At 41.3% G+C, this 17734-nt stretch overlaps 1 protein-coding gene and 1 long non-coding RNA gene across 4 annotated transcripts in view; one reads left to right on the forward strand and one right to left on the reverse strand.

The window, feature by feature from the left end:
• Window positions 1-8009, reverse strand: part of LOC103179357 — a 42282-nt gene extending 34273 nt beyond the window's left edge. The window contains exon 1 of the long non-coding RNA XR_487961.2: window positions 7954-8009. This is a non-coding gene — a long non-coding RNA (uncharacterized LOC103179357). The remainder of the gene's footprint in view (window positions 1-7953) is intronic.
• met (MET proto-oncogene, receptor tyrosine kinase) overlaps window positions 1-17734 on the forward strand; it is a 51324-nt gene that overhangs the window by 21659 nt on the left and 11931 nt on the right. For all 3 annotated transcript variants that reach the window (XM_007894587.2, XM_007894586.2, XM_007894585.2), the window contains 8 exons: window positions 379-564; window positions 7971-8105; window positions 8359-8532; window positions 9211-9371; window positions 9834-9945; window positions 11954-12090; window positions 15670-15834; window positions 15916-16015. In XM_007894587.2, coding sequence (XP_007892778.2) covers window positions 379-564; window positions 7971-8105; window positions 8359-8532; window positions 9211-9371; window positions 9834-9945; window positions 11954-12090; window positions 15670-15834; window positions 15916-16015 — 1170 coding nt within the window. The remainder of the gene's footprint in view (window positions 1-378; window positions 565-7970; window positions 8106-8358; window positions 8533-9210; window positions 9372-9833; window positions 9946-11953; window positions 12091-15669; window positions 15835-15915; window positions 16016-17734) is intronic.

A 17734-nucleotide genomic window follows, 5' to 3' on the forward strand; every position in this document is an offset into this window, starting at 1 on the left:
ATTCAGGCAGAAATTAAAGATCCTATAACACTATTCGAAAAGAAAAGGAAGTTTCTTCTGGTCTCCTGACCAGCAATTCCCAAGATAAAATTGGTCATTCACTTCATGGTTGTTGTGGGACATTGCTGTGACGATGATTATTATTATTTTGTTCATCTCAATGCCAGTCTAGAATTCTCTAATAAAATCCAAGCATTAAACTTGCCACCTTTATATAGCAAAATCTAATCTCCCAATAATTGTTGGATCTGTCTAAGCCGACATACAACAGCAGAGGACTTAAGTCTGCCAAACAAATAGCCTTATTGAACAATCTTGGGCAAACACTTTTCTCATTATGTCTGACTTTTATGACTGTTTTTGAATTCCTATTTCTAGAGCTCATCAGAGACCTATTGTGGAGGGGGCAATGATGGATCCCGTATGGAGATCTCAATCTCTGTGCAACGCCTGGACCTGTTTTTTGGACAATTCCGAAATGTTTTATTGACTTCAATTGCAGTCTTCACCAAGGGCAAGGTAACAGTGGCGAATCTGGGAACTGCTGAGGGTCGATTAATTCAGGTAAGTCCTTGATTACACTGCTGGCTTTTCTCTGATCTGCTTTAGATGGGAGAAACACGAATGATGTAAGTTCAGTCCCATCTGATCTAGTGAAGGTGAAATTCTACAGGAAAATGCATTTCCTGTCTTGGGTTATGGGTGGCACTGGAGGAGCGAGGCAGCATTTATTGCTCCTTCCGAGTTACCCTGACAAGGTACCAATAAAGGCGGTGAGCCTTCTTCAGCAATCTTTAGAGACAGGACTCGAGCTCCCCCCACCACCCCTGCCCCCACCGTGCTATTATCCAATATGCTGGTGTTCTCTAAAAATGACTGTGCACATACAAATCCTGATACCTACACTCGCCTCCCTGAGTGATTCCTGAAGGCTGCTGATTTACAATGGAACTTGTATTTATGCAGTGAACCGTGCTTCCTTTCTTGACAGTTCACAGAGAGAACTAAGTTTCCTCTGAACTATTTTAATGATAGTAATCCTCGCCATTGATATTACACCTTTCATGTTAGGAAGACATCTCAAAGCGCTTCACAGAATTTACTGCAAAGTTTAGTGACTGTATTTTGTAGGCAAACACAATAGTCAATTTGTGTCCTTTAATGTCCCGCAATCAGTCCTAAAGAGAATGACTGATTTATTTGGCCGATTTGTTGGCCAGGACACTGGGAGAAACTCCCTTTTCGAATAGTATCGTTAATATCCACCTGAACAAGCAGACGGGATCTCGATTTAACATCTCAACCAAAGGACAGCACTGTCTAATAATGCTTACCTTGCATTGCATGCTGTAAGGTGTGGAGGAAGCAGGAACCACTGAGGGGTTTGTAACCAGTACTGTTGGCTATGTTTACCAGCATATTGGCTGTCAGCTCTAGACCAGAAGACGTGTATCCAGCAGTAAAAAAAAAGGTGGGTGGGGGAACATTCATAGAATTTGACCCATTGTACCTATGCCAGTTCCCTGTAAGAGCAACCTGTTTAGTCCCGTTCTACTGCCTTTCCCCATACCCTTTTACATTTTTCCTTTTCAGATGTCTATCTAATTCCCTCTTGAATGCAATTATAGATTTTGCTTCAACCATTATGTTTCAGTACACAGTCCCATAACCTAATGACTGTGTGTGTGTGAGAGAGAGAGAGAGAGAGAGAGAAAGAAAGAAGTCTTGTAACCTCTCACTTTGTTTTTTTACACACAATGTATTGATTTGTGTTCAAACCTTGCATTGTGTTGCCATAATGCGGAATGTATTTGTAGGGCTTTGACTGCTCAGTGCACTGGGACGGAGATGGATCTTGGGAACGTCTTGCTCCTGTTCGCACAATTAAGAGAGGCCAACATGTGCCAAAACTTTGCTCTTAATAGCTGGTTTTAAGTCAGTGACTTAGGATGACGTAAAGGCAGCACTGAGCAACACAAGCATTACAAGAGGTACAAATTGCCCTCTTGTGCTGGGCTGGAGGGTGAATTTTTTTCAGGCCACAGAAGCAATAAAAGGTTCTCTCTTATGTTCATACTTAAGAAACATAGCCAAAATCACAACCTTAGGAAATACATTGTGTCGGAAAACCAAGTGAAAACACTGTAAAAAGCTATTGGTGGCCAGGAGCCAACGATCCTGGCTCTGAAGTCTATTCACAGATGTATTGTGTTTTGTTAAATAACAAACTAAGAAAATATCAGCCGCAAGTACTCAGGGTTTTGGAGCAAGCCGGTTATTGATAAAGACAACTAATATCCATAAACTCCACCCGTTTCAGGATATAACCTAAAATAATAATGCTTAGCAAATCGGATGTGAAAATCACGAGTAGACACAAGTAAATCGATGCTTTAATAACAGTAACAATAGCTTCTAACTCAATGCTGACAGCATTGCTAATGTCAGGCATTACAAACAGAGTATAGTTACAATGGTGAGGTTATTTTTGTGATTTCTAAAAATACTTATCAATCATTCCACACCACCACCCCCCCACTGCCAGTAGAATACGTTACCAGCAAATGGTGGCTCATTAATCTCTTCAGTTGTCTTCACTGCCTGCAGTGTGCAATAGCGAGACATTTGTTGTGCCTTGAATGTTAATATGATGAAATGTTATCGTGGCAGGAAGAGAATGTTAAAGGCGTAATGGTAATTAATAGGAAACCTACTTAATTTAAATTTGGGTAATGTTTTCACTAGGTGCTGGAATATAATTCTTGTAATTGAGTCCTACCAGTTAACAACTAATCCTACAAGTTACAGGCCAAAAAGACAAGCATGGAATGAATGTGAATTGCAAAGAAGCACTAAAAATGGGACTTCAGTACAATGCATTGCATTGCAAAGTATTCCCCTTATTCAGTTCGCTTACAAAATAATTTGGTCACTGAATCTTACACTGTATGCTGTGAAGTGCTTTAAGATGTCCTCCCGACATGATAGATGCTATATCAAATGCAAAGATCATTGTTACTAATATTGTTATTTAAAGAACATCATTTCAAAGTTGTTAGTGGGTTCTCTTGCAGAAGGAGGTGATAATTTGCTTCTTCGTTCCCATCTTTAACCCTTGCACCCCACTATTGCTGGACCAGGTCACAAAAAGAAAAGGGGCCTCCTGAAACGAGCTCAAGTACATGCCCTTAAGAAAAAGTGAAGAGCTTATTTGGCCACATTACTGGTGGAGACAAATTGTTCTTTTAGGAGATTTCTGCCAACAAAAAAGCTTTTATATTTTCTTAAAATACAGTCTGTGTACTGGAGAGGGGAGGAGAGCGAAGGGGTGAGAGAGTGGAACAAATCCCCACGCTGTCTTGCACCACATCAAAGTGGAATGATACTGGTTGCCCCCAGTATTAGCCAGGCATTAGAGTCTAAATGCTGAGAACTTTATTGATCCTCAAATGACTAGAAGTGACTGGACTGATCGGTAATAGTGCTTGCTCTGTAAATCAATGTGATTGAGGATAATTCATTTGACTAAGCTCACACTTGATAGCAACAGTGAAAATCTTGGGCTTGCTCAGTCTTAGAATGAGGTATTGAATCCTTTGTACGCTACTTTAGAACTATGGAAATTTGTAGTACAGAGATTTCGAGCTAATATGGAGCCTGTATCAACCACTACCCTCAGAAGGGTATTCCATATCCTAGCAACTCCTAATAACTCTCTGTGTAAAAATAAATGCTTCTAATCTCCCCCTTTACTAACTATCCTAAATGGATGTCCTCTAGTCACTGACTCATCGATCTGTTGAAATAATTTCTTCCTATCTAATTTCAAAACCCCTTATAATTTTAAAATCCTCTACTACATTTCCCTCAATCTTCTCTAGTCCAATGAAAATAGGCCCAGTTCTTTAGTCATTGCTCTTAGGTCAAACCACTCATTCCTGGTAACATTGTGGTAAATCTCCTCCGCATTCTCTTTATGGTTCTGATATCTTTCCTGAAAGGGCATGACCAAAACCGGACAGCATACTTTAATTGCGGTCTAACTACTGATTTGTAGAGGTTAAGCATCACCTGTTTGGCTTTATATCCTATGCCCCTAGTTATAAGTCCTACAAACCCTTTCATTTCATTGCTTTGTTCCCTTTGCCTTCCTACCTTTTAAAGATCATCCAGGTTAACCTCCAGGAAAACCTCTGCTTTTCCACTCATTTAACAACTTTGCAGGTGTGCTGTTGCATATCTGTAATAGTTTATGAAATTAGACAAGTCATTCTTTAAATATGAGCTTGTGGTTTCTTACAACACAGCTGAACCTTGGTTCTTTCTAACAGTGAAGTATTTTTCTTGTAAAGGGGCGTTGAGGTTTTGCAATCATCTAACAGGTAAATGAGTTTCAGATTGTTAATTATGGGTCTCACCGGTGAATCACATGTGGGCAGGCTTACTTAAAAGAGCAGGAAACAGTGAGTCGGTACTTGTTTATTTGGCAATAACTGCATCTGTTGAATTTGGGGTAAACAGTTGCTTCTAATCTCCAGTAACCTGACTGCTCTACTTCCATTTGTAACTTCTAATCATAATGCTTTCACTCAACAACCACATGCAAGTGTAAAAGGAAATCAAATTGTTGTACAGTAATTGTTGGGAATCATTTATAAAATCACAAGAAAGATTCAGTTGAAAAATTCTCTTCAGCTTATTTGATCTTATTCCCCATCTCCCTGTTTCTCAAATCAGAATAACTTAGTGCATTGGTACCAATGTGCCCCACAGGGATCGTTTGGGGGTCACTGCCAGAAAGACTTCACGGGGTTAGTTACTGATCTAGGCTTGGCCAGGTCACTGTCGCTACTTTGCAGACAGCAAGGGGAAATTGGCAGATAAGTGGAGACTGATCACTCTGCTCTTACCCTGATGGGATTCAGCACTGGGAAAGGTCACTGAGCAGTTTTCTGCTCAGCAACTCAGCAGTGGAGAGAAAGGAATTATGTAGGAACTTTTTAGTAGTATTGTGGGAAATTCTTGCAGAGCTGTATTGTAATTAATCAAACTTTAATTATCATGAACATTCGTGGAGCCATGTTCTGTTGCACAAAGCCTTTTATTAGCTACCTGCCTCATAAATCTCAAAAAATATTCACAGGCATGGGCTTGTGTCCCTCCACACATTTGATACAACATGTTCTAGTTTTGATTGTTGTATTGCCAATGAAAAAATGGGTTCATATGATAGGCATTCATCATCCTGTACTATCCTCCCAACCTTTCATTGTTGGTCCAATATTTAACCCTGTTTGAGAAGGGAAGGAATGAAGTGCATTTCTCTGTCTATTAGCTACAGGGAGCTGTTCAAAGCCACATGCTTGCTTTGGGTTTTATTACTTTGGCTGTGGTTACTATTGCTTTCGGGTGCAACTATTGTACTGCAATTAGTGATTTTATAAGGAAACTGTGGCGCACTCATTATGCAGTTAAAATGTAAACTGAAAGCTATACTTATTTTGAGTACATCTGCCAGGTTGTTATCCCTCACCCCGGGGTGATGATAGAATCTCACCGTGGTGGGTTCAGCCATTCCTGTATTCCTGTGGCTGATGTTTTGGACATTAAAAATGCAGATTACTAGCTTGGTTCATCTAACTTCAGTGTCCCTGCCACCACAACCCCCCCACCCCTCCACACTCCCCCAAACATCCAAAGAGGTATGATTTCTCCGCAAATTGTTGCCGAGGTGAGTTAAACAACATGTTTGCCAGAATTCTAATGAGTAATGCTCACCTATTGTCTTGTTTGAACAAGCAGCTATTTCAATATTCTCAACCTTCACTGACTGTGAAAGAGACTGTAATACTTTGGCAAGCACTTCTCTGTGTTGTGTGGCCAGTTGCCCTGCATCAGTAAGACACTCACAAGCCTTTAAGCTTTCCATTTGTTCTATTATTTTCTCCCTCTTTTCAGGTCACCCATCCATTCTGAGTGAGCAGCCCACAAGCCTGTGCTAGTGCTGCTCTCCATCCAGGCATGGAAGGTGTGGGAGAATGACGTCAGGGGTGACCTCTTCCTTATATTCTTTGCCTCTCCTTTCTGTAAAAAAAATGTTCTGCTCCGTGCTTCTTGAAGCACTTTGGGACACTACCCTGTGTGAGGGACGCTATATAAATGCAAATTGTTGTTGTTAAGCACCCAGTAGAACAGTGCTCAGTATCTCATGCACACCAATATATGTGCTTTGCTTGTCTTGCACACCAGTAGATCTGCTCTGTGTCTCTTACATATGGCAGCGAAGCTAAGATCAATAATTCCACAAAGCAATGGCTTGCTATACACATCACTGCTCTTTCCTGCCGCAGTATGATGCAGACCTCGCTAAAGTTCTAGTGCTTTGCTTAGGAGGATTGAAAAGGTACATGTAAGCAATCAGAACATTTTAGGGTGGATTTACGATGTTCTTATGACTTGCCCTTTTCTTCCATCTCCTTTAATTTCTCATTTTCTCACCTTGGGTCTAGATTTTGTTTCTTTTTAACAGGAATGACAAAACTGATTTGTTTTCAGATCTAGGCACATTTGGAGCCAGATACTGAACGATCCATGATTTTTTTTCTGGAGTTCCTCCCGCCCCCCCCACCCCGCCCCATGCACACATACCACCGCCACCTGTATATTTTTGCCTCAAGTTTCATTGTTTCCCTGCAAGGCACATAGCTGTCCTCTGCCTGACGGTGTGGCAGAGCTCTGGTGCCGTGTTCTGTGAGATTCTGCGCAGAGCATGTGGCCACCAAATGCTTTCTGCCATTTGTTGTCCAATCGAACTTTTACATATAGAACCTTTTAACTGTGGCAAATGTTGTGGTGGACATGAATTTGCTATGTAGTAGTACTGCCCTTCATAGAAAACCACATTGTAAGAGAACACCATGTATTAGCGCTGCATTTGGTTTCACGCAGAAAGGGATTGCTCCAAACTGGATACATCAGCCATCATAAGTTATTGATGGTCCAAAATCCTGGTTGACATTGGGTGTAGCAACATTGACAATGTTGACCACTAATGGGATTTTCCCTTTATAATCGCACAACACCAAAGGCACCACATGTGAAATGGGCCGGAATTTCACGCTGTGAACACTCACCGTGGAAGTGGAATTGTGATGTGTTTCCATTAGGTCTAGGCAGATAGGACTATTTTACTGTTTACCTGCCTTATTTAATTCTTAATGTTCCAGCCTGTTCAAAGGCAGTTTCTACCTGCAAATTTCAATGACGTAATGCAATTACTATCTGCGTATATCGCCAGGGCTCAGATCCTATTTTATATTTTTCAGTTTGTAAAAGCCAGGGTGGAACTGAACGATATAGACCAAATTCAATCCTTGCTCTGTGAACTGTCAGTCAGAGTGGTATTATGAACACTTAGAATGGGCCTCAGTGCCCCCTAGGCATTAGGGGTGGGGGGGTTGGAGAACAAATATCGCATGCTTGGTTGCTCCTAAAACCTTCTGGAAAGTGCTTGGGTGTGGATATAATAATAATAATCCTTGCATTTGATATAGCATGTTATCAGGTCTTTGAGACGTCTCAAAACGCTTCACAGAATATACTGTAAAGTGAATTGACTGTATATTTTGTGGGCAATATTGGTTGTGGACAAGGTCAGATTTGGCTGAGGCACTCCACCAACTTTGTTGACCACCCTGCCAACACTCATTGAAGAATAGGAACTTGGGCGATCGGAAGGATTGGGAGGATGAAGAGTTCAGTGGAAATGTCCTGCAGCATGAGTCAGAGCCAGCAGGAGAGGAAAGGGGGGGATATTCTACTGGTAAAGTTGATTCAGAAGAAAGTGTTTGTGGGTGGGGGACTTGATGTTGGACAGATTTTTCTCTTTGATGTTGATGTCTTCACGCTGCTGAACCCTGATATTCACCAACTTCAGAAAGATTAGTCACTCACCGTTTGTGTCCTTGCAGGTGGTGGTTTCACGCATTGAACGTTCGACTCCCCACGTTAATTTCCAACTTGATGCAAGCCCAGTGTCCGCTATTGTCCTGGTTGAACGGACGGCAGATCCAAAAGGTTACATCATTGTTCTCACAGGCAATAGGGTAAGTTTCACTTCACACGGGCAGCAGGTGAAACCATAGCAAACAGAATACCTTGACTTACTGCTTTTAAAAGTGAAGCCTCCTTTAATGTTGCCTTTAAAAAGTCTTGGTTGAAGACGCCTCTGTTTTAACAAAGGTAACTTTAGGAATCTTAACTTTTTGTACTCTGAACTGTACCTGAAGCGTTTTAGTGATGTATTAACATGTGTACGTAGATGAGTTACAAATTCCTCTGCCTGGCTTTTCTCATCAGGTTACCAAAATGCCTCTAACGGGGCCAGGGTGTGATCACTTCTTGTCCTGCAGTAAGTGTCTGACAGCTTCTAGCTTAATGCAGTGTGGGTGGTGCACTGATCAGTGCTCCCGAAGGGAGGAATGCATAAATAAGACATGGACCCAGAGTACCTGCCTTCCAGTCATCAGTGAGGTATGACTTTCTGCTGTTGTAACAGATCTGAATTGTGTCGCTGCCCAGCAGTAAATATCCATCAATTTTAGCTGAAGTTCAGTCATGCTCCTCTATACTAACTCAAACTAGGAGTGATCACACAAAGCAAATGTACAACTTTTTTGAGGGTGCAAATGGCATCAGTAAGAGTTATGTTATGTCAGAGCTGCTTAATCCCTATGTTCATGTTTGTGTGCATGTTTTTAATGCCTCCGATTCAAAACGGGGTGACTCAGAAATAAAAACAGAAGTCGCTGGCAACACTCAGCCGGTCAGGAGAGGGGAAAATGAGTTAACGTTTCAGGTCGATGACCTGATGAAAAGTGAGGTCATCACCAGCTGGGAATCCCTCTCACCAGGAGCTGAGGAAAGAGGCGTCCTGCAAATCATTGGTTCACTCCCTAATGAGTGACTGGCTCGTGTCCTGGCGAGAACTAGGGAGAAAACAAATATCTTGCACCTTTTACCAAAAATACATTGTGGCCAGTTATATGCGTTAAGAAAACAAATTAACACTTGAAGTGAAGCGATGTAAATGTTCACCTTGTTATAAATACCCTCCATTGTATTTTTCTTTTAATATTTGTCTTAACTTTGAATTATTTCACTATTTGAATGTCTGTGGTAGTATTTTAACTAAAGTTTAAATACTTCTAGGTCTCCCCATTAAGTGGTCCTATAGAGGGTGGAACAAAGTTATCTATCTGCGGAAGAGATTTTGCAACGCTGAAATCGGGAAGGATAAGTGCCAGAATGACGTCTATTAAGGTTGGAAAGTTTCCCTGCAAACTGGACGCAAACAGAAGCAACAGGAACAGGTGAGTACAACAGCTCTGTGTTAGCACCTGTTATACGTGGCTTCAGAGGGAAAATTATATCTTGTTGCCACAAGTGGGAGAGCAAGTCCAGTGAACTCATTCACTGGCAACAATTTATAATGATATAGTGCCCCTCAGCCAACATAGCATCTCGGAGCGTTGAATAAGTTGCCACAGTGGGGCACAAGTCTCACTCCTAGGCTTAAGAACATAACAAACATTAGGATGATGTGACGAAAAAGATGGGACAGACTCTGAGTCAAAAGACTGTCTGTTTCAATGGCTGTTGGTCCAAATGGCCGTTCCTAATTTTATGTGTTCTTATTTTAACTTCAGCCTTTGTGTTCTTCAATTTAACCCAAGATGTACATTGAAGAAAATAACTGCAGTCGGTATGACTGGATCTTGTTTTACACTGCATGCCTCTTACATGATGCTATTTTCTCTTCTCTTCTCCCAAAGACTCCTCTGCACACTGGGAGCCCTTAGTCCCACCTGGGATTATAGTCCTGTCAACATTAATGTGATTTCAAACCGGAACTTGTCCACACAAGCAGGTGTATTCTCTTTTGTGGTAAGTTATGCAACTAAACTCCTGTTTGTTAGAATTTCTAAACTGTTGATGAAATATGTGTTTGTAGTATATTTTTATTTCAAAAATCTTGCTTTTCAAAACAATTTTGTTCTGGTATGTGCAATTATATAGCAAAAATCTTTGCAGATCATCTTCTCAATCTGTTCTATCAGTTAGTCTTGACAAAATTTAAGATGAGACAGAATTGTGAAAAATCATGAATTCCTGCTTGATTTCGAAGTATGTTCTTCAGAAGATCTGCCAGTTAGTGCTCACAATGGCAATCTTAGTATGTTAGATGGTTAAACTCCAGCAGTACCTTAACTCATACTCCGGGATCCCGAAGCTTTGGCTCTTGCCAACTTACACCAAAAACTCTCTGGAATTAGATAAACCTGTTGTGGGTCCCTCCAGTATGCATTCCAATTCTTTTTGATATTAAAAAAAATTCCAGACATTGAGAATTTTCAGTGTGTAGGTGGTATGCCTGTGTGGAACTTAGTCTGGGTTAGGTATTCTTAAGCATGGCAATTGGTTTTTCCTACATGTGTCAGACAGTCAACTGACAAAACGAAACCTGCAGAAAACCAGCTTTGAAATTAATGGAATTTCAGAATTTTCCACAATTCTGCACCTTCTTAAATCTTAAGCCAAATGATCTCAGAGGTGAAATTTCAGTTTCTTCAGATTTCTTCAGATCTTCTGAAGAACATACTTCGAAAATTCAGTCTTTGTACTTTGCACACAGATTGTTGCTTCAGTGATTGCTTTTTCAGTTGTTCCACCAAAACTTGAAAGTGATTTCCTCATTGCTCACAAATTGTTTCAAACCTAGATCATTGAAACCACACAGCCTGAGAATGCGTTGCTTCCTATTTTTAATCTGTTCCAAATGGATTTTTGGTTCCACTTGAACAAAAATCTTGTGTCCTGGAAACGATATGCATTCATCCATAAAGCCTGTCACCTAAGGTTTAAATAGCCTCTCTATGGTCTGAAGTCATTCCAAGAAGCGATTTACACTCATTGCACACTTATTTCAAAAATGTGCATCTCCTACTCCTACCTGTGTGTGTACGTGTGCGTGGTAAAAAATTAAAATGAAAACATTTTAATTTCCTTGAACCTTTTTTTAATCTCTGTCAAAAGGATCTTTGAGATTAGTTTTCTGGTCACGCTGACCCCAGACAAACAAAGCAGCCTGACACCACCATTACCAACAGGTTGAGCAGACTGTTTGCATGCAGGAAATGCAATGTGAAGGGCAGCAAAGCCATAAGCAGTGTATGAAAGGAAGTCAGAGTAGACTGTACAAATGCAATAGAAGATTGAAGAGATTATAAACTGCTTCTTTAATTGCATTACAGGTTCACAATGACAGCTACTATCTGCTTATGCTTCTGGTTTTTTTGTCATTGCTTTTTGGATGATTTCTCAAGCATTTTTATTGAAATTGTTTCAGAATTACTTTTTAACATTTTAAAATCTATATAACGTGGGTTTGATTTTCAGAATTTTATGACAATAATAAGTCTTGCACTTGATACATCAATTCATCTTACTGTTGAAACGTTTCAAAGCACTTCACAGAATTTTACTGTGAAGTTTAGCGACTGTGTATTTGTAGGCAAATGGGCAGCCAGTTTGTGCACATCCATGTCCCCAAAACAGTCATGAAGTGAGTGACCAATTTTATTTGCGGGATTGTTGGCCAGAACCCAGAGAGAAACTCCCTTCTCTTTTTGAATAGTGCCACGGGATCTTTAATGTCCTCCTGAACAGACAGGTGGGGTCTCAAATCACATCCGAAAGACAGTACCTCCAACAGTTCAGCATTTCCACAGAATTATATTGCAATATCAGTCTAGACACTATGAGTTCCAAGACCCAACATATTGTGCTAAATAAAAGTAGTTCTGAATTATGGCAATGAAAAAATGGTGTTCAGACAGAAGTGTTTCTGGTACTAAATAAGATGCTAACTGCTCTTTTTCTCTTTTTGGTGCAGAATCCAATTATAATGAGCATCTCCCCAACTCATGGACCAAAATCAGGAGGAACCTTACTTACTGTCACAGGAAACCACCTGAACAGTGGAAGTGCAAGGGAGGTTTTAATTGGAGCAAAATTGTGTGATCTGAAAAGGTACATGCATGTACACAACCTCTCAACCTTGTAATCTAGAGCAAGATCCTTGGCAATAATCAATTTTCCCGTGAAAGTGGTTTCAAGTGAATTGATGTAGCACTTGTGCGATATTCATTTCTGTATTGAGGTTGAGTTGCACCAAATTGGAATCCTGCCATAACCAGATGTGCATCATGTCACATAATGTCACTTCAAGCCATGTGAACCTTTACTACAATTCCAGGAGATTGGGGGTGAGTGAATGCTTCTTGGATTCTGTCCTAAACATGCCCTCCACAACCTTGAACCTGTACATTTAGCTTGCTCTCATTGCTGTGAGAGAGACGGAGAGAGTGAGGACCAGGATACTTTGGCAGATCAGAGCAAAGGGAGAAGATTTCTCAAACATTGAACTTCAACTAGCTTTACTTCACCGATGATCAGTTAGGATAAGATGGAGAGGCAACAATCCAACTGCTCCATCTAGTGTCCAAACATAGGACTGACATAAATAAGCCCTCATTTTGACAATTTGATTATTGGGCAAAACAACAACAACTTGCATTTATATAGTGCCTTTTGCATGTTTTGTAGCATCTCGGAGTGCTGAAAACCTTCCCAATAAGTCTGAATGTCTATTGTAGAATGGATCCAATTCTGATCCTTGGGGTCAGAATACTACACTAGGATTATAGGGTCCCCTAGTATAGTTGCTGACACTACTTGACGGGGTGAAAGGGATTAATTGCACTATAACTGAAGCTTTTTTTCCCTAGAACGTAAATTCTGTTAATAACTAGGCATTATTTCACAATCTAGTTTAGTGCCTCACTCTTACCCGATTAATCAAAATTAGGTTAGGGTTCAATTTGCGGTATTTCTTAATGGTAAGGAATCCGATTTGCGCAAACAGGGATTCCTTCCAGAAACCAGGATATATGTCACATCGACCCGGGGGAACTCCACTCCGACGTAATCTACTTCGGAACTGACTTCTCGGGTGTTAATGGAATTCCACAGTGTTGCGATGTTGCATTCTTTTTAGCTCCAGTCCTGTGACAAAAAAAAGATTACTGTGGGGGAGAGTGCACTCAATTTCATTTTTGTATTCAGAGCACTGTATGAGACTTTGAGTTTATCATTGCACTGCCTCCACAGAATGTGAAGTGTGCTTCAGAGTTTCTGTGGCTAAATCTATTCATTGGAAGTTCTTTCACTGGCACTGAACTCAGTTGCTTCCCCCTAGTGTCATAGAAAGTGTTTTCATAGGATTTCACAGCTTTCGGTCCATTGTGCCTTGAGATCCAAAGTGCTGTCCCATCTATTCTGAAAGAGCTATCCATTTAGTCCATTCCTTCCTCCCTCCCTCCTCACACAGACACACACACACCCTTTTATACTTTTATTTTTCAGATATTTATCCAATTCAGTTTCAAAAGGAACTGTTAAATGTAATTAACTCATGCAGTCCTGCATTCACTGAGCTCTCTTTGTGCTCATTCCACCTCCATTCATTGAGTTCATTTCATTTTTTTTAAGGAGGAAAGGAAATTCTGCGTAAATCTTTAGCTTTGCTACTCTGACTTACCGAGTTTATGTTTCTTTTGAAGTCTGTGAATGGGAACGCTTCCAACCTCCACAAAAACAACTCATTAAAATGGAGAGAGTTGCATCCGGAGATATTAGTGGCGTGCTTTGTAGGAACACTCACATTCCCAGAGCCTTCAATCATTCCCTGATATGGGAACAGAGATCATTTGCGAGTGTCCAGTTATTTTGGGTGTTACCTTTTATGAATATGCCAAGGTGTTCTATTAACACTCCCAAGATATTAATAACATTTTTACAGCATGTTATTTCTGTGAATTTCATTTAGTTCTTGAATAAAAAGAATTTTCACCATCAAAATGTTTTGAAAAGTTACGCCCCGTGAATTATAATTCTACTTTTGACTTTCATGTCTTAAAAATGTAACGATGAGCTCAATCCAACAGTACTAGTTAATCTGTTCTAAGATCCTAGCCTCACAACAACAACAACAACAACAAGATTCCATTTGTATAGCGCCTTTCACGTCAAGAGGATGTCCCAAAGCGCTGGACAGTGTACAGCATTTCAAACCCGAGCTGGGGTCAGGGGGAGGAGAGGGGAGGGGAAAGGGGGTGGCCGATGGCATGGTCGAAAGGAGGGTCTTGAAGCGGGACTTGAAGGAGGCTAAGGAGGGGGCGAGGCGGGTGATTGGGGGATGGAATTCCAGAGGTGGTGATCAACAATAACTTGCATTTATATATCACCCCTCACAAAGGGTAGCATCCCAAAGCACTGATCAGTGTATGTGGGGAGATTTATTAAGTCCTTTTCATGCATAACAATTCAGTTTTCTCAGAACGTCACCAAGTCTCATCAATATCATCAGCATTTAGCTGTCTACACACAATTTAAACAGAATAAAACAACACACTGATAATGATGATGATAACAATCCTTGCATTTGATCTATTGCCTTTCACGTCAGGAGGATGTCTCAAAACACTTGTCAGGATTTCTGTAGTGTTTTGTAGGTGAATTACATATTGGTCTTATAAGATAAAACTAGGAGATTCAGGCCTCAAGACTCCCTTTTTATTTTAACTTTTTTAATGCTAATATTTTCCAACTACAGGCCGAACCTATTATGGCTCAGTCACCCTGTGGACGCATGGTATACCAAAAGTGCAATACACTCCCTGGCTGGCTACCTGCCAATAGACACAGAATTCCTCCTGGTGCCACATGGTATAGCAACCAGTGTAATCTCTCACATGTGACGCGCAGGAAATAATGTTAACGTCGACGTGACGTGCCTTAACATAACATGTAGGAGCAGGAGTAGGCCATTCGGCCCTTCAAGCCTGCCCCAAGATTCAATCATGGCTGATCTTCTAATGTAACTCCAGCTAATAACTTAACCCTGCCTTATCCCCATATACCTTAATCCCTTTTGCAATAAGAAATCTATCTATCTCAGTCTTGAATAATGCAGGATCTGAGTTTATTAACCAAAACACAACGACTTGCATTTATATAGCGCCCTTCACATCGGACAGCGTTTCTGTGTTATACCAGAGTCGACTTATTCATAACTGTATTTAAGTTGAAAATAATCTCCATTCATGAAATTTGTTACAACTTTGAAATAGAATTTGAAACCAAGAACAAATTATTGTGCCTGATGTCAGGAGAATGTCTCAAAGTGTTTCACGGGATTTACTGCAAAGTGTAGGACTGTGTATTTTGTGGGCAAATAGCTCTGAAGGACATTTTTCAATCATTTAGGTCATGTTAAAGATTGCGATGAGTCGTATCACAGATACAACTACATCAACTTGCATTTATATAGCCCTTCATGCAGAGCAGCGTCCCAGAGCACTTGAACCAGGTCAATCAGTGTATTTTGTTCATGTTAAAAGAAACAAGCATGAAACCAATCCGCACTGAACAGAATAACTACTAACTTTTTATAAAAAATGAAAATAAAATTACCATTCCTCAAGCAAGGTTTGCAGTTAATTTTTTTGCTCATGTTCCACTCTTTTGCTTTGCTGTTCGTGTCTCTAGCTTCTCAGAAACCAGGATAGAGTGCATCACACCTCCTCACTCTTCCATACTGATGTGTCCTGTAGCTGTGAAAATAGACTCCGCTGTGCGTAAAGCTAAGAGCAATTTCACCTATATGGAGAATCCAGTTATTGGTAATGTGTATCCTCTCCAGTCGTTTGCCAGGTGAGAAACAATCTTGCCATGGACTGTTTGTGTTACTTGTTTTAAACAATGTGACCTCATCTTTCCCCTCTGAATTTGCAGTGGAGGTAGCACAATCACTGTGAGCGGCAGGAACCTGAATCTCGTACACTCCCCCAAGATGGTTATCAGCATAGACAAACTACCGAAGGTCTTTAACGTGGTAAGTTGTTTTGTTTTTTTGTTTTGTTCGCCCCCCACCATTCATTCATTTCCAGTCCGAGCCTGGTGGAAAATGAGATTGAGGGAATAAACCCAGAACATTGCTTTCAGGTTTGCTGAGGCAGCAGAACAAGATGGCTCTGGATCAGGGTTGAAATGGACAATTTCAGGCCGGACACCAATGAATGACTGGAACGGGTTACCAAGAAAGTTGCCGTTGAATCCCGTCCCCGTCCCCTCCCACGTCCGCTTCACTAACCCAACCAGTCTTAGACCAATTTTAATATCCATATTTCTGCCCTGACTGAGATCAGGTAAATCTATACTTGAATGATTTGGATCAAGTGCTCACTGGATAAACTCAATAAGCTATTGGGGGACAATCTTTGTGCTCTCTTTTGGGCTTTGCTCATTTATTCAGACTTGCTCCTAAATTGTATTCATCTCAGTTACTTCTTCACTGCAACTTTCTGATACGCAGCAGAAATGTTCTGTAAACCAGAACTGGTTTACTCAGTGGGTTTGAAATCTGTTATCTTGAACTTTGTAATCTGATTGTTTTGTACTAATGCATCTTTCCACATGTGCCCTGTAATAAGATTCCATTATTCGGTGAGTGGAGTGGGGAAAGCTGTTCTCATGCAAGTTCAGTATTCTAACATCTCCAATACTTAAGCACAGGAGACACTGCCAATTTTCCAGTCTTCATTCTTAGCTAAATTAAATGCACTAATGTAGGAAACAATAGCTGGGCTGGAGGATCAGAAAGCTCCAGTTCTCTATAATCACAAAGTTTTTATTATCAAGCTGGACTGTGGGCTTATCAAGGCTGAACTCTCTCCTCGCCGGCCTTCCCGGCACCTCCCTCCACAAGCTGCAGGTCATTCAGAACTCTGCAGCTCGTGTACTGTCCCGCACCAGGCTTCGGGACCACATCACTACCACTCTCGCTCGCCTCCACTGGCTCCCCATCCCCCAGAGGATCGATTTCAAGATCCTCATCCTCATCTACAAGGCCATTCACGGCCTTGCTCCCTCCTACCTCTCTGACCTCCTATCCCCCTACCTACCTGCCCGTACTCTCCGTTCCTCTGCTCCATATCCCCCGCCCCAACCGCCCTAGCATCGGTGGCCGGGCCTTCAGCCTCTCAGCCCCTAGGCTTTGGAACTCTATCCCCCAGTGCTTTCGCCTTGCTTCTTCCCTTTCCTCCTTCAAGGCCAGTCTCAAGACCTTTCTCTTTGACTGAGCCTTCGGCTCCCTTCTCGACTCTCTACCCCCTCCTCGCTCCCTCCCTTCCCTCCCCTCACCCTGACCAGTTCCACCCTCCTCGCTTCCTCCCTTCCCTCCCCTCCCCTCACCCTGACCATTTCCCCCGTGCTCGGGTCCTGACCCAACTGTACAACGCCTTGGGATGTCCTCCTGACGTGAAAAGCGCTCTATAAATGGAATCTTGTTGTTGTTGTTATCTGACGGGCAGAAAAGGGACTGCAGAATTCTATCACTAATCAGGTTTTTAAACGCTGGAAAATTGAGTCAACCAATGGTGTGCTGATGTTTGTGATATGATCGTTTTGTTAATTATAGCTTGGGACCTCAGTTGAATGAAAAACGGTCAATCAGAAAGGTCAGGTACACAACAGGAAGCATAGCAACAGTGCCAAATGCTGGTAAACAACTTTCGTTTTTAAAGACCTAGGGGTCCTAATGACACTCAACTAG

Source organism: Callorhinchus milii, unplaced genomic scaffold (assembly GCF_018977255.1).
Source record: "Callorhinchus milii isolate IMCB2004 unplaced genomic scaffold, IMCB_Cmil_1.0 Scaffold5, whole genome shotgun sequence".
Classification (NCBI taxonomy): Eukaryota; Metazoa; Chordata; class Chondrichthyes; order Chimaeriformes; family Callorhinchidae; genus Callorhinchus; species Callorhinchus milii.